The 13035-nt window shown below is 55.6% G+C and overlaps 1 protein-coding gene across 2 annotated transcripts; it reads left to right on the top strand.

Annotated features, from left to right (window-relative positions):
* Positions 1 to 434: 434 nt before the first annotated feature.
* LOC120698856 (UDP-D-xylose:L-fucose alpha-1,3-D-xylosyltransferase MGP4-like) lies at positions 435 to 12939 on the top strand. 2 transcript variants are annotated; one of them, XR_005685048.1, is made up of 5 exons: positions 435 to 1006; positions 1096 to 1257; positions 1340 to 1555; positions 12264 to 12804; positions 12892 to 12939. XR_005685048.1 is itself a non-coding variant. In XM_039982614.1 (4 exons), the coding sequence occupies exons 1-4, from the start codon at positions 533 to 535 to the stop codon at positions 12471 to 12473; spliced, it is 1062 nt and encodes a 353-aa protein (XP_039838548.1). In that variant the 5' UTR covers positions 435 to 532; the 3' UTR covers positions 12474 to 12938. The 2 variants fall into 2 exon arrangements, 1 of the variants encoding a protein (XP_039838548.1); XM_039982614.1 differs by having other exon boundaries at positions 12264 to 12938.
* The last annotated feature ends 96 nt before the right edge of the window (positions 12940 to 13035 follow it).

The raw sequence follows: 13035 nt of genomic DNA, 5'->3' as shown, positions 1-13035 counted from the left end.
ATTTAGGAGTTAGGACCACTCCTGTCATTAATTTTGGTTTGATCTCCAAATTTCCTACACACATCGATACATGTTTGACATTATTTTGCAAAATGCCAAAATCTAGTAGTACGCCCTGTTTAGTTTCAAAAAAAATTTCTACAGTATTCGTCACATCGAATATTCGGACACATGCATGAAGCACTAAATGAGGTAGAAAAAAATAACTAATTACACAGTCAAACTGATTAGCACGAGATTGATTTTTTAAATTTAATTAGTTCATAATTAGACATTATTTATTACAATTAATAATAAAATGTGCTACAATACCAAAACCAACACCTTTTTCACGGCCTACGTTTTAGCCGAGTTTTACACGTCTCAAGTATCAAACTCTGAAATGCTCAAAAAAAAAAAAGTATCAAACTCTGAAGCCTGACGAGTAGATGGGCAGGCAGGGCCAGTAGATCCCCACAATCTGGTAGTCCAGTCCAGTCTTCCATCTCCCGCCGCACATAAGGCCGGAACCCCCGATCTCCGGCGAGCGGCAATGTCGCTCCACCAGCGGCCGCACCAGAAGCCGCCGGCCGCCGGCGACGCCCTCCCCATCTCCTCCCCCTCCGCCGGTTCAGCTCCATCCCGCCCGCTACCCCTCCTCACGCTCCCCTACCTCTTCTCCCTCCTCGCGCTCCTCCTCTTCGCCGCCCTCCTCCTCCCCTGGGGCCCCACCCGCCCCTCCTCGGTCCCCGCCTCCCCGTGGTGCGCCTACACACTCCAGGAGGCCGCGGCCTTCGCCGCCGCCGCGGGCAACGGCACCGTGCTGCTCGCCGCGGTCTCCGGGCCCTACCTCCCCTTCCTCTCCAACTGGCTCATCAGCGTCCGCCGCGCCGGCCGCGCCAACCAGGTGCTCGTCATCGCGGAGGACTACGAGACTCTAGACCGCATCAACGCCGCGTGGCCGGGGCACGCCGTCCTCGTGCCCCCCGCGCCCGATGCTCAGACAGCGCACAAGTTCGGATCCCAGGTAAGGAGAAATCCCTCCCTCCCTCCCAAGTTGCTCGATGAAATGTCCCCGTGCGTAACTGCGGCTATCTTGTCCGTCCGTGACTGCAGGGTTTCTTCAACTTCACCTCGCGCCGGCCGCGACACCTGCTGCAGATTCTTGAGCTGGGGTATAGCGTCATGTACAACGATGTCGACATGGTGTGGCTTGCCGACCCATTCCCCTACATCGTCGGGGATCACGATGTCTACTTCATGGACGACATGACTCCTGTACGTGAGTTATGTAGTTGCTGCGTTTGTAATTGAGCTCTCATTGGAAGATAGCTTATCGGGTTGGAATTTTGGGATGCAGGTGAAACCACTCGATCATTCACATGAGCTGCCACCGCCGGGTAAGAAAGGGAGGACATATATTTGCAGCTGCATGATCTTCCTCCGGCCAACTGAAGGTGCCAAGCTGTTGCTAAGGAAGTGGATTGAGGAGCTCAAGGAGCAGCCCTGGTCGAAGCAGAGGAAGGCAAATGATCAGCCAGGTTTCAATTGGGCTTTGAACAAGACTGCTGGGCAGGTTTGTTTCTCCTTGATTTCTTCGTTTACAATGCAACAAAATAGCAATGTTCAACATAGCATAGATTGTGCACTCTTTTCATAAATCCAAACGAATGATTTGGACATTTTTCTTTTTGATGGTTTTGGAGCATTTAGTTGAACTATCATATGTATACCTTAGGGTGATAGATCTTGCCATCTATCTGCTTGAACAATTTAGTGGTTTGCTTTAATTGTGTGCTTAAGTGTATTTTCACAAAGATGAATGAAAAGTCATTATCGTGGTGTGGCAAACCACAGCCGGGTGGCGGAATGCACCCGCTTAAGCCCAGAGGATGAGTACTCGGGGGCTAGCTAGGACTAGTTCGATCTCCTGGAAGAACACGATGAACACAGCCAGTTTAGAGTGGTTCGGGCCGCCGGAGCGTAATGCCCTACGTCCACTGTGTGCTGTATTGCTTGAGTCTGAGTGACCTTGGGGAAAAAACCTTGTGTGTGCAGCGAGCGCCTCCCTTTTATATCTCAAGGGATGCGCGTACATGGTCGTTGGGTCCCCGACAGATGGGCCCAACGATGCAGTACAAAATAACGTACTGTTCATACATTATGGCGTTGCAGGCGAAGGAGATCTCATCCCCGAATTTCCCTGGTTTGTCCGTGGGAATCTTCCGACCGGCGTGCTTTGCCCTATCTTGTCGAAACGGCGCCAGAGTGTAGCGCGCGGCGTTGCCTGCGGCGTAGCTGAACGGCCGTGTAGCTTGCGGCGTAGGCGACATGATGGAAAAGTGCCGTGCCGTCGTATCCAATTAATGCGGCAGACGGCTGTGTGCGGGTGCGGCGCAGGCGGCTGCACTGTATACCTCGGTAATATGCGGTCTACAGTGAGGACTGACAAAGGCTGCCCCGCAAGCCGCCGCGGCAGAGCATGCCTCATCCACCCGCATTTAATGCGGTGGGTGGGTGAGTCTTCCAGCGGAAGACTCGCGCCCGCGCCTGCGGGACACGTGGTGGCTCCGGACCCCCCGGCGGTATGTTGGCTCTACGCGCGTGGGAGGCCCGGATGGACGCGGGTGGTCCCGGAACCCTATGGGGGTCCGCGGCCTCGGCTGTCGGCTCGGAGCTTCCCCTCCTCAGGGACACGTGGCGTCTCCGGACCCGTCCCAGAGCGGGGAGCGGGTCCGGGGCCGTTGGCCCGGTGAGGTAAGGGCCTGACCCGTGGGGCCCGGCTGCTCCGCCTTTTATCGCGTAGTTACGGATGACTACGCGAGTCCTGCCTTGCTGCAGTAGAAGTGGGTATCCCTGCTACAGGGTACCGACAATGGCCCCCGGGCCCACCTCGGGGGAGGTACGAACCCGCAGGTGGGGCCACTACTGCGATTTGGCTTTGCATAACTTGAAGCCTCTTACTGCAGGGGTCTTGACCGGATTTGAGCATCCATCGGGTTTTTCGCTGCCTCATCACATCGCAACGGCTTACTGGCTCGTGCCCCCCACGCACAGTGACTCACCTAGTCACGAGTGCGACGCTCGGCATTGTTGCGGCCGGAGTAAACGGGATATTTACCACCAACGCAGTTCCCGAAAAGCTTGGTCATGCCAGCGCTTAATGCGCGCACGTCAGCTCTGCTTCCGCCTCGCTTCGCGCGCGGGCGACGGTTCAGATCCCGCCCTTTCACATTTTTGTTTGTTACCCGCTCTCCCGGACAGGCGGGCCTGGGCCCCCTTGTCATGGAATGGGCGGTTAACACCAGGTGCGGGCGTCGCTTGGGTTCCAGCGACGGTTCCGGGGCGCGCCGGTTGGGTCAGGCTTCATAAAGGGTCGAACTGCATACCGCGGTTACTTTCCCGCATTCGCCTTCTTCCTTCCAACCTTTGCGCCCCTTTGCATTCGAACTTCCTCGCCCCTCGCTCTCCTGCGTAGATTGCTTCTCACCTCAATAGCGAGATGGCATCCCTTGCTCGTCCCCGCCGTTTCCAGACTGAGGAGGAGCTGAACACGGTGTGGCGCCTGCTTGGGTGGAGCGCACAGGAGACTGCTTGGGGGATTCGAGCAGGCTCGGTTCCCCTCGGCAACCTGCGCGCCGGGGAATTGTGCTGTTCATCTCGCACATTTCCACCGGCTTGGGGCTGCCGATCTCCTCATTCTTTCTGCTGCTGCTGTTGGAAGATTTCGGCCTCCAATTTCAACATCTCACGCCGCACTCCATCCTCCGGACTCGTTGGCGGGAAGGGGGAGGAGTGGCGCCGGGAGTGGGTGATTGCCACCACTGAAGCCAACGAGCGCCTAGCCATGCCGACCGGGGGACCGCCTCCGACCGTCTGTCCTGGAGGGCCAAGCCGTCCCTGCCGTCGGAGTTCGACCCCGTGCTGGGCAAGATCAGGGCGCTGGCAGAGGGCGGCCTCACCTCTCTGCACGTGCTCGGAGACTTCTTGAAGCGCCGGATCGCCCCCTTGAAGCAGCGGCTGTGCCCTGCTTGGAGCTTCACCGGCCCCAACGACTGCAGCAGGACCCACCGCGGAGAGGGGAGCGACCTGACCCAGGAAGCCCTGGAGGTCCTGGTGCGGGCGGTGACGGGGGAAATCTTCATCCTGGAGCACCTGATCCTTCCTTAGGGTGTCGTCCCCCTTTGCGAGGATTCGCGCCTGAGGACTGCGGTGCTGGCCACCCTGCCGACCCTCGACGACGGTGGGCTGGCAGCGCGCCAGACTGGAGGTGACCCGGACCGTGGGATCCGGATCCCTGGTGCGTCCGGGGAACAAGCCGTGCCGAGCGCCGCGGGGTCCGTCCCCACTGCTAAGGCCAAGCAGGCCGTGGCTGGAAGCGCCGCCACGAGCGGTCCCAGCCAGGTCCGGAACAGCTCCGGCGCGTCGTCGGGGGAAACGGGTCGGCGCAGGTTGCACCGGGGCGACGGGGCCCCAGTTGTGGAGCCCGCCGCGAAGTGTCAGAGGTCCGTAGAGGACGCGGGCCAGGGTAGCTCCCGGGCCCTCGCGGGTCCCCTGGAGTGGCGGCGCCGCCACCACCACCGCCGGGAGATGCCTCCCCCCGGCAGCAACAGCAGCAGCAGCCATGGGTTGCGCCTCCGCCGCCGCCCGGGAGCAGCAGAAGCAGTCGTCGAGCCTCCGTGGACGCTAGAGACCCGGTGATTTGGGGTAAGTGTTCTTCCGTTCACTCCCGTTATTCTCGTTGCCCCGCTTGTTGCTGAAAGCTTATTCTCTCTTTGTTTGCCAGGGCCTCTCGCCCAAGCAGTTCGTCCACCGCCGCTGGCTCGTCAGTGGGAGTCCAGGCGACAAGGGCCTCGGCGGCGGCGGTGGGTGCGCCAACGCCAGGCGCTGCAACGCCTGACGCAACGGCGGGTGCGGGGAGCCCGGGTACGGCGGCTTCTGCTAACCCAGTGGCGCCCAACACGTCGGCGTCGGGTGCGCCAACGCCAGGCGCTGCAACGCCCGACGCAACGGTGGCGCATGCACCAGCGCCAGGCGCAGCCGCACACGACGCGGTAGCGGCGGATGCGCCAGGGCCAGGCGCAGGCACACCTGACGCGGCGGCGGCGGATGCGCCAGTGTCAGGCGGGAGAGGGCGCAGCAATGGCGAGCACCCCGGCGGCCGAGGTCCCGACACCTGTGCCGGAAGTTCCCACCCCCAGCTCCGAACCTGCAGCAGAGGAAGAGCTGGAGGTGGTCTCTGGTAGGCGGCTCCTGCAGGGTCCCCCGGAGGAGGAAGCGGCTCCCCTCACCCAGGTGCTGGTCCGGGTCTGGCAGTGGATAGAGGAGGCAACCTCTTCCGCCGAGGCGGCCTTCCGGCGGGAGTGGGCTGCTCTGGAGAGCGAGCGCCAGCGCCTCTTCGACTGGCACACCCGCTTGGAGGCGCGCACGAAGGCCGAAGCCTCCCATGCTGCGCATGCTCGGTCCAAACTCAAGGCCGACCAAGAGGCCTACCGAGCCAATCTTCGGAAGGTGTTCGACCGGGAGGTTGCGGTAGCGAGCCGGGAAAAGACCCTGGCGCTGCGGGAGGAGACTTTTGCCAAGGAGGAGGCCAGCCTCGCGGCTCAGCGGTCCGAGCTTGAGACTCGCTTCGCGGCTCGGCGGTCCGAGCTTGAGACTCGCAGCCAGGGTCTCGAGATCCGCAAGCAGGAGCTCGACTAGCTCTCTGAGACCCTGCAAGGATGGCACGAGCAGCTGCAGGAGGCCGCCAGCAAGCAGGCTGTTGCCGAGTTGGAGCTTGAGGAGGATATGAAGTTCCTTGCAAGGCGGGAATCCCTCACCGCCAACATGGAGCTCCAGCTCGAGCGCCAGCGCGAGGCCCTCGAGTCCCTGAAGGAGTCGGCGGCGAAGAAGGCGGCCCAGCTCGAGAAGAGGACCCGCCAGGTGGAGGCGGCCAAGGCAGCACTGGACGCCCGGGTGCAGTAGGCGGTCCAGTAGGCGGTCCAGAAGCTGCAGGAGGACCAGCTCAGGGGGGCCCAGCGGATCGTCGACTGGGCGAGCGAAGCGAGCTTAGCGCTGGTGCCACTTGGAATGAGCCCAATCCAAGTGGGGGAGCCGCCAGCTTCGATTGCTGACGCCCTCCCAGTGCTGAACTCCGCTTCGGATAGGCTCCGGCGTCTGGAGCCGGTTCTTGCTGGCCAGCTTGAAGCCGAGGGCCGCGAGCTGATCCGGATGGTGGCGGAGCACATTCTGACCTGCCTCCGGAGCCACGACCCAGCTATCTCGCTAGCCCCCGTGCTCGACAGTCCAGTGGCGGAGACGGAGGCCTCTGCTCGAGAAGGCGTGCGGGACTTCGTCGCTGCTTACTTCAAGCGCGAGCCTGCAAACTCCGGAGCTGGGCCATCACAGCAGTAGCACTTTTGTCTTGTTTTTAGTGTTATGTAACAAAACATTGTATTTGTTGAAACTCAATAGAAGAAATTTTCAATTTAGCTGTTTGTCAATTGTTGGTTTGTGGTATGCAGCACCCCGGCGCCCTGGCCCCCTGGTAGATTGGTTCAGTTGTTTGGACCTATCTGCCATCCGAGCCGTAGAAGACACTCCGGACCCCCATATGAGGTTGAGCAAGCGTCCTTGGGCATAGGTGTGACATAGATTGCAAGTCGAACGAGCATTTTATTCCCTGTGTAGCAGAAAGAACTACAGAGAGGAGAATCAACCTCGCTTATATGGTAGTAATGATACTGCAACTTAGCTGTTTGACGCATGCAGAATCGATCCATGATGTCTGGCTCAAAGCGAACGCTCCGGGCCCTCTGGGAGACAGGCTCAGTTGTTTTGAGTGGACCTCGATCTGCATGAAACCTTAAAAGTGGATGCCGGGACCCCCTGGTAGGTAAGCTCAATGGTTTGAGGCTAGCTACCACTAGTCAAGGCTTAATCTGCGTACCACTTCAAAGTCACAGCTTAGTAACAGACCCGCGGGACTTATTCTGGACCGGCCCCCAGGCTATTACGAGGTCCGGAGTTCCGGATGCGCAGGTCCAGGCAATTCAATGGTTGTTGCAGAGTGGTGAAGTGTGTAGGCTTAGGGTGCCGAACCAGGCTAAGACGCTACACAGGGCTCCGGACCACTCCAGGAAACAAACACGACCTTACCGGACCTGGCTCCGATGTTCCAGACCCTTCCTAGCAGTGGGTGAGGTCATTCTGTCGTACTCGATCCTTTGAGATATGGAGCTGGACCTGCCGTGTAGGACTTAGGAAGCCAACTCTTGAGCTAGAACGAGGTCCGGGCCCCTAATTACCCAGCTCCGGGTACCAGAGCACTCGTTACAGGGTGGTGGAGTGTGTAGGCTTTGGGTACGGAACCGGCTAAGCGGCTACACAGGACTCCGGACCACCTCAGGAAACAAGCACCCCCTCTCTAGAGCGGGTCCCTAGGGGTCCGGATCCGTCTCCCAGCAACAAGAGGGTCCGAACCTGTACGGCAGTCCAGCAACTCAATACAGATCTCAGCTGTAGCGACCAGAGTGGAAAGTCCGCGCGGGGGTTAGAAAGGTAAAAACTCGAGAATCGAAATGCGAAATTAAATTTTGACACAAAGACAGAACTGGGAGAAAATCTTTCCTTTGCAACTTGATATACATGGCTTGCGCGATGGATGCCAGAGGCCGGGTTTACGAGGGCGGACCTCTACCGCTCTGGGCCGCGCGTTAATGCTAGCCGACGGTGCGATGGATGCCAGAAGTCGGGTTTACGAGGGCGGACCCCAACCGCTCTGGGCCGCAAGCTGATTCTATCTTATTACAAAGGAAAAATTCATTTCCCTGCTCTGCCTAAGTGTAAAACTTGCGTAGATGCTCTATATTCCATGGGTTGGGCAGCGGCACCCCATCTTCTGTGGCAAGGCGAACGCATCCGGGCCGGCATACTTCTGTAACCTTGAAGGGCCCCTCCCAGCTGGGGGAGAGTTTGTGGAGCCCTGCTCGGTTCAGGATCCGTCTCAGGACGAGGTCGCCAGCCCGGAGCTCCTACTGTGCACGAACCGTTGATAATAGTGCCTGAGCGCCTGGTTGTAACGTGCATTTCGGATTGCTGCTCGCCACCTTCGTCTGGACCCGTGGTGAGCCCAGGTGAATTTCTGGGGGAAGGCATGCTTCAGCCCCGTAGACCAGGAAGAACGGAGTCTCCCTGATGGCTCGGCTGGGTGTGGTCCGGTTGCCCCATAGTACGCACGGAAGCTCATCAACCCATTTGGCACCCTGCTTCTTCAAGCAGTTGTAGGTGCGGGTCTTGAGTCCCCTGAGGATCTCTGCATTAGCTCTCTCAACCTGTCCATTGCTGCGGGGGTGTGCTACGGACGCAAAGCATAGCTAGATGCCGATGTCCTCGTAGTACTCTTGGAAGAGTCTGCTTTTGAATTGGGTCCCGTTGTCCGCGATGATGCGGTGTGGGACGCCGAATCTGCACACAATGGACTTGAGGAATGCGACTGCTGATTTTTTAGTGATGTTTACCACAGGGGTAAGCCTTGGCGTCTCCGTCTTTGGGGGCTGAGTGCCATGCGCGGCCCTCAGCGGCCCTGGCACACTTGTTTGCCAGGGAGAAAAGCGTGGTAACGTTTTCCACCTCGTGCGTCGCCAACTTCTCGAGCATCTTCTCGTCACGTACCCTCTGACGGAAAGTAGTGATAATAGATGTATCAGAGATACGAGGAATGGTACCCCGTACCTTGGTGAAGCGCGAGATGAATGCCCGGAGCGTCTCTCTGGGTTTCTGCCTCACGGCGTGGAGGTGAACCTCCACACCATGCTGCTGGTATGCACTGGCGAAGTTCGCTGTGAACCTCGCACAGAGCTCCTCCCAGGACCGAATCGTCCCAGGAGTGAGGTTCATGAGCCAAGTCCGGACTGGCCCAGTCAAGGCTACATGAAAGTAGCTCGCCATGACGGCGTCGTTACCACTTACCACTAGCTGCTGTGATGGCGGTAACGTACACATGCAGGAATTCCGACGGGTTAGTGGTACTGTCGTACTTCTCCGGCAGGTGCGGGCGGAACTTGGACGGCCATGCCATCGCGCGGAGGTGCTCCGCCAGCGTCCAAGTCAACGTTGAGGTTGCGGCCCTCAATGTTGAGGCGGCGCTCTCGCGCCCTCTCCACAGAGATGCGGGCGTCCTCACTCGCGCGCCTGCGGTTGAGCTCCGCCCGCAGGTCTTCTGTTCGTGCACCCCTCACTGTGGGGGAGCGCACGGATGCCGACGCACCGCCCCGGCGCCGGTGGTAGGGTACTACCGCATTGCCAGGCGGAGGTCGTTGTCCAGTCCTTGCGGAACTGGGGGAGGCCTGAGCCAGATGGAGGAGACGGTCAACGTCGTCCCGCCACTGCCTCAGGGCGTCTGGCGAGGCTGCAGCAGCCGGAGGGTTGCGAAGCAACTCTCTAGCCGCCGCCAGCGCTCCGCCGCTCGCAGCTTGAGAAGGGGCCCTTGACGGGCGCCCTGACTCCTGCCGACGTGCAGCGCGCGCCGCCGCTGACGGTGGTTGCTCCACGGGCACGGTTGCCCCTGGAGCAAGAAGGCGAGAGGCGTGTGGCGCGGATGACGCCACACCCTCCGTCGTCTCCACGTCGTCCACCCGAACCATAGAGACGAGCAAGAGATGAACTGAAACCAGCTAATCCCCCTACCTGGCGCGCCAAATGTCGTGGTGTGGCAAACCACAGCCGGGTGGCGGAATGCACCCGCCTAAGCCCAGAGGGTGAGTACTCGGGGGCTAGATAGGACTAGTTCGATCTCCTGGAAGAACACGATGAACACAGCCAGTTTAGAGTGGTTTGGGCCGCCGGAGCGTAATATCCTACGTCCACTGTGTGCTGTATTGCTTGAGTCTGAGTGAGCTTGGGGGAAAAACCTTGTGTGTGCAGCGAGCGTCTCCCTTTTATATCTCAAGGGAGGCGCGTACATGGCCGTTGGGTCCCCGACAGATGGGCCCAACGATGAAGTACAAAATAACGTACTCTTCATATATTATGGCGTTGCAGGCGAAGAAGATCTTCCGACCGGCGTGCTTTGCCCTGTCTTGTTGAAACGGCGCCAGGGTGTAGCGCGCGGCGTTGCCTGCGGCGTAGCTGAACGACCGTGTAGCTTGCGGCGTAGGCGACATGATTGAAAAGTGCCGTGCCGTCGTATCCAATTAATGCGGCAGACGGCTCTGCGCGGGTGCGGCGCAGGCGGCTGCACTGTATACCTCGGTAATATGCGGTCTACAGTGAGGACTGACAAAGGCTGCCCCGCAAGCCGCGGCGGCAGAGCATGCCTCATCCACCCGCATTTAATGCGGTGGGTGGGTGAGTCTTCCAGCGGAAGACTCGCGCCCGCGCCTGCGGGACACGTGGCGGCTCCGGACCCCCCCGGCGGTATGTTGGCTGTACGCGCGTGGGAGGCCCGGATGGACGCGGGAGGTCCCAGACCCCTATGGGGGTCCGTGGCCTTGGCTGTCGGCTCGGAGCTTCCCCTCCTCAGGGACACGTGGCGTCTCCGGACCCGTCCCAGAGCGGGGAGCGGGTCCGGGGCCGTTGGCCCGGTGAGGTAAGGGCCTGACCTTTGGGCCCGGCTGCTCCGCCCTTTATCCCGTAGTTACGGATGACTACGCGAGTCCTGCCTTGCTGCATTAGAAGTGGGGATCCCTGCTACAGGGTACTGACAGTCATGTATTTACTAATGCAAAGTAAGCAACATTCGTGATGGATTGGGCACTATAACACCATCACTAGGGTGTCTGGGAAGGAGTTATATGTGAACTGTATGGAGCTGGTTTCAGGATCTAGCGTAACCAGCCTACTTGGGTATTATTTGGGCCATTGGGTCTGGGATGAGTGGATGACACGGGTTTAACTGATTGTATCTAATCTTAAATTCATGAGACCTCTCTGTGCCGTTTTGCTTATTTGAATAACAGAAGGAAATTGAAATCTTTGGTGTTATTTTGAACTAATAAGAAGGATATATTGAGCCTAGTTCTTAAACATTATAAATTACCTGCCAAAATTGGTCCTGAACATTCTTAAAAAGTGCACCGATTGTTTTCTTTTATAAAGAAATATTATTTGACAATTTATAGAGCAGTTTATGATGGTCAAAGTTTTGGTAACTTTAAGTATATTCATGGGTATGTCTCTAGCCCTCGACATGGGTGTTCGTTTTTGTTTCTCTGCGCCTATATTTTTTCTGGGTGGCTCCTCATGTTCTCATGTTATTATGTACTAGGCAACGTGGACTTGTGACTTTGTAACATACATTTTTGTTTGTAAATTATATGAAATCATGTAGATTTACAGTTCACATATCAGCCTTTTCTTTGTGATTCTGATCTAGTGCTGATTTCCCATAAATACAATGATTTTTCTTTACAAATTGCTGATATTTCCTCAAGTTCAATATAATTAATGAACTTTGGTGAGGCATATTACATCCCTGTTTGAGTCTCTCAGATCTCAGTATCAAATACCTATGAAATTAAAGATAATCAGATAACCCTTAACATTACCTTAACAGATCATGATGACATTGATTCTAGTTTTTTACATTCTCTGTGTTCATATGGATGTTGTTTTTAGAATGTGTGTGTAGTCAAGCTTCTAAAACCTTGGCTATATATATATATATATATATATATATAAACTTTCCCCATGGAAATGTTATCAGTAGATGTGCAGTTAAAAATACTTCAATTTATATGTTTACAAGCTTTATTAAAGACTGTCAATGTAAATCTGGAAACATAGGGAGTAGACGGTACTGTATATAATAATCTCTCTTTAATAGACATACGATGGTTCTAACAGGCTGCAGTTTTGTTCGCTTTAATATATATTGTGGAGTAGCCTTTCCGATAAACGGTATGAACATAAAATTTTGTATGTCTTCTGTCAGTCTTGCCGTATTCTAACAACAACAACAATAGCCTTTGTCTCAAGCAAGTTGGGGGGGGGGGGGGGTTAGGCTAGTGATGAAAACCAAAAGAAACAAGGATAAAAGAAACACAAAAAAGAAAGACAGAAGGTAGATAAAGGGGTAAACAGAAACAGAAACAAAGGTCACGGTTCAGGCACGTTGATAGTTTATGTTCTGTTTCTGGAACTGGGAGTATATTTTTGATGTCCTTGATTCTGAATGTACTTAATACATAGTCATATTACTCATAGCGAAAGATTCTGTTCTGTTTTCCTATCATACTTTTATGGATCTTTGTCTCCAACTATATATTGTCCTTTAGAAAAACTATTAACAGAAGATATGCTTGCAGGTTGATGTGTACCTGCTGCCTCAGTCTGCATTTCCAACTGGAGGACTATATTTCAAGAATAAAACATGGGCCAAAGAGACGAAGGGAAAACATGTCATTATACATAATAACTACATCACAGGGTTTGAGAAGAAGATAAAACGATTCCGCGATCATGGGCTGTGGCTTGTAGATGAACACAGCAATGAGTCTCCACTTGGCAGATTGTGAGCATGGTATCAAGGCTGAAGCACATCTCTGCTGGCAACAGCATCGCAATTTTGTGGCTGGTGCTTGACTTGCAGTCTGCCCAGTTTCTGTGGAACCAAACGTTGGACAATGTTCGGTCCACCACGCAAGATGCAGCACTCAAAGATCAAATCCTTAATTCCTTATGCATAAGATGTTGGTTGCTAGCATCTTGTGTGTTCCGTATGTCAAGCCCTTGTAGAGGTATCCTTTCCCATGAGGCCATGATGATTATTTTTTCAATTATATTTGTTCTTATTGAAAATGGCATGCTTGAAGGGGAAACAGTAAGAGTTGCTGAACAGATCTCTCGGTTAGTATATTGGTTGACTCACTTTCTGTATAGCATAGACTTTGTTAGCCTGTATCATCATTACTGAAAGTAAGTTATTCTTTTCAGCTATGGGGGTCGAGGGAATGCTATAGTAAAAATGCTTTCGGACTGAACCTTTAGTCTTCATCTGCGCAATGCCGCCTTAAACTCATTTTCGCGTTTGATGTGTTCTGGGAAACCTCGTTGCAGGCTTTGCCTGCTAAGAAAGGC

Source organism: Panicum virgatum, chromosome 3K, assembly GCF_016808335.1.
Source record: "Panicum virgatum strain AP13 chromosome 3K, P.virgatum_v5, whole genome shotgun sequence".
Classification (NCBI taxonomy): domain Eukaryota; kingdom Viridiplantae; phylum Streptophyta; class Magnoliopsida; order Poales; family Poaceae; genus Panicum; species Panicum virgatum.
This window is presented reverse-complemented; position numbering and strand designations above follow the sequence as displayed.

Excerpts from the sequence above, each read along its gene's own strand:
- LOC120698856 (XM_039982614.1), top strand. The coding sequence starts at position 533 with ATGTCGCTCCACCAGCGGCCGCACCAGAAGCCGCCGGCCGCCGGCGAC. Across the intron at positions 1,258-1,339 it reads TCATGGACGACATGACTCCT|GTGAAACCACTCGATCATTC; the intron begins GTACGTGAGTTA and ends TTTGGGATGCAG. Across the intron at positions 1,556-12,263 it reads TGAACAAGACTGCTGGGCAG|GTTGATGTGTACCTGCTGCC; the intron begins GTTTGTTTCTCC and ends ATATGCTTGCAG.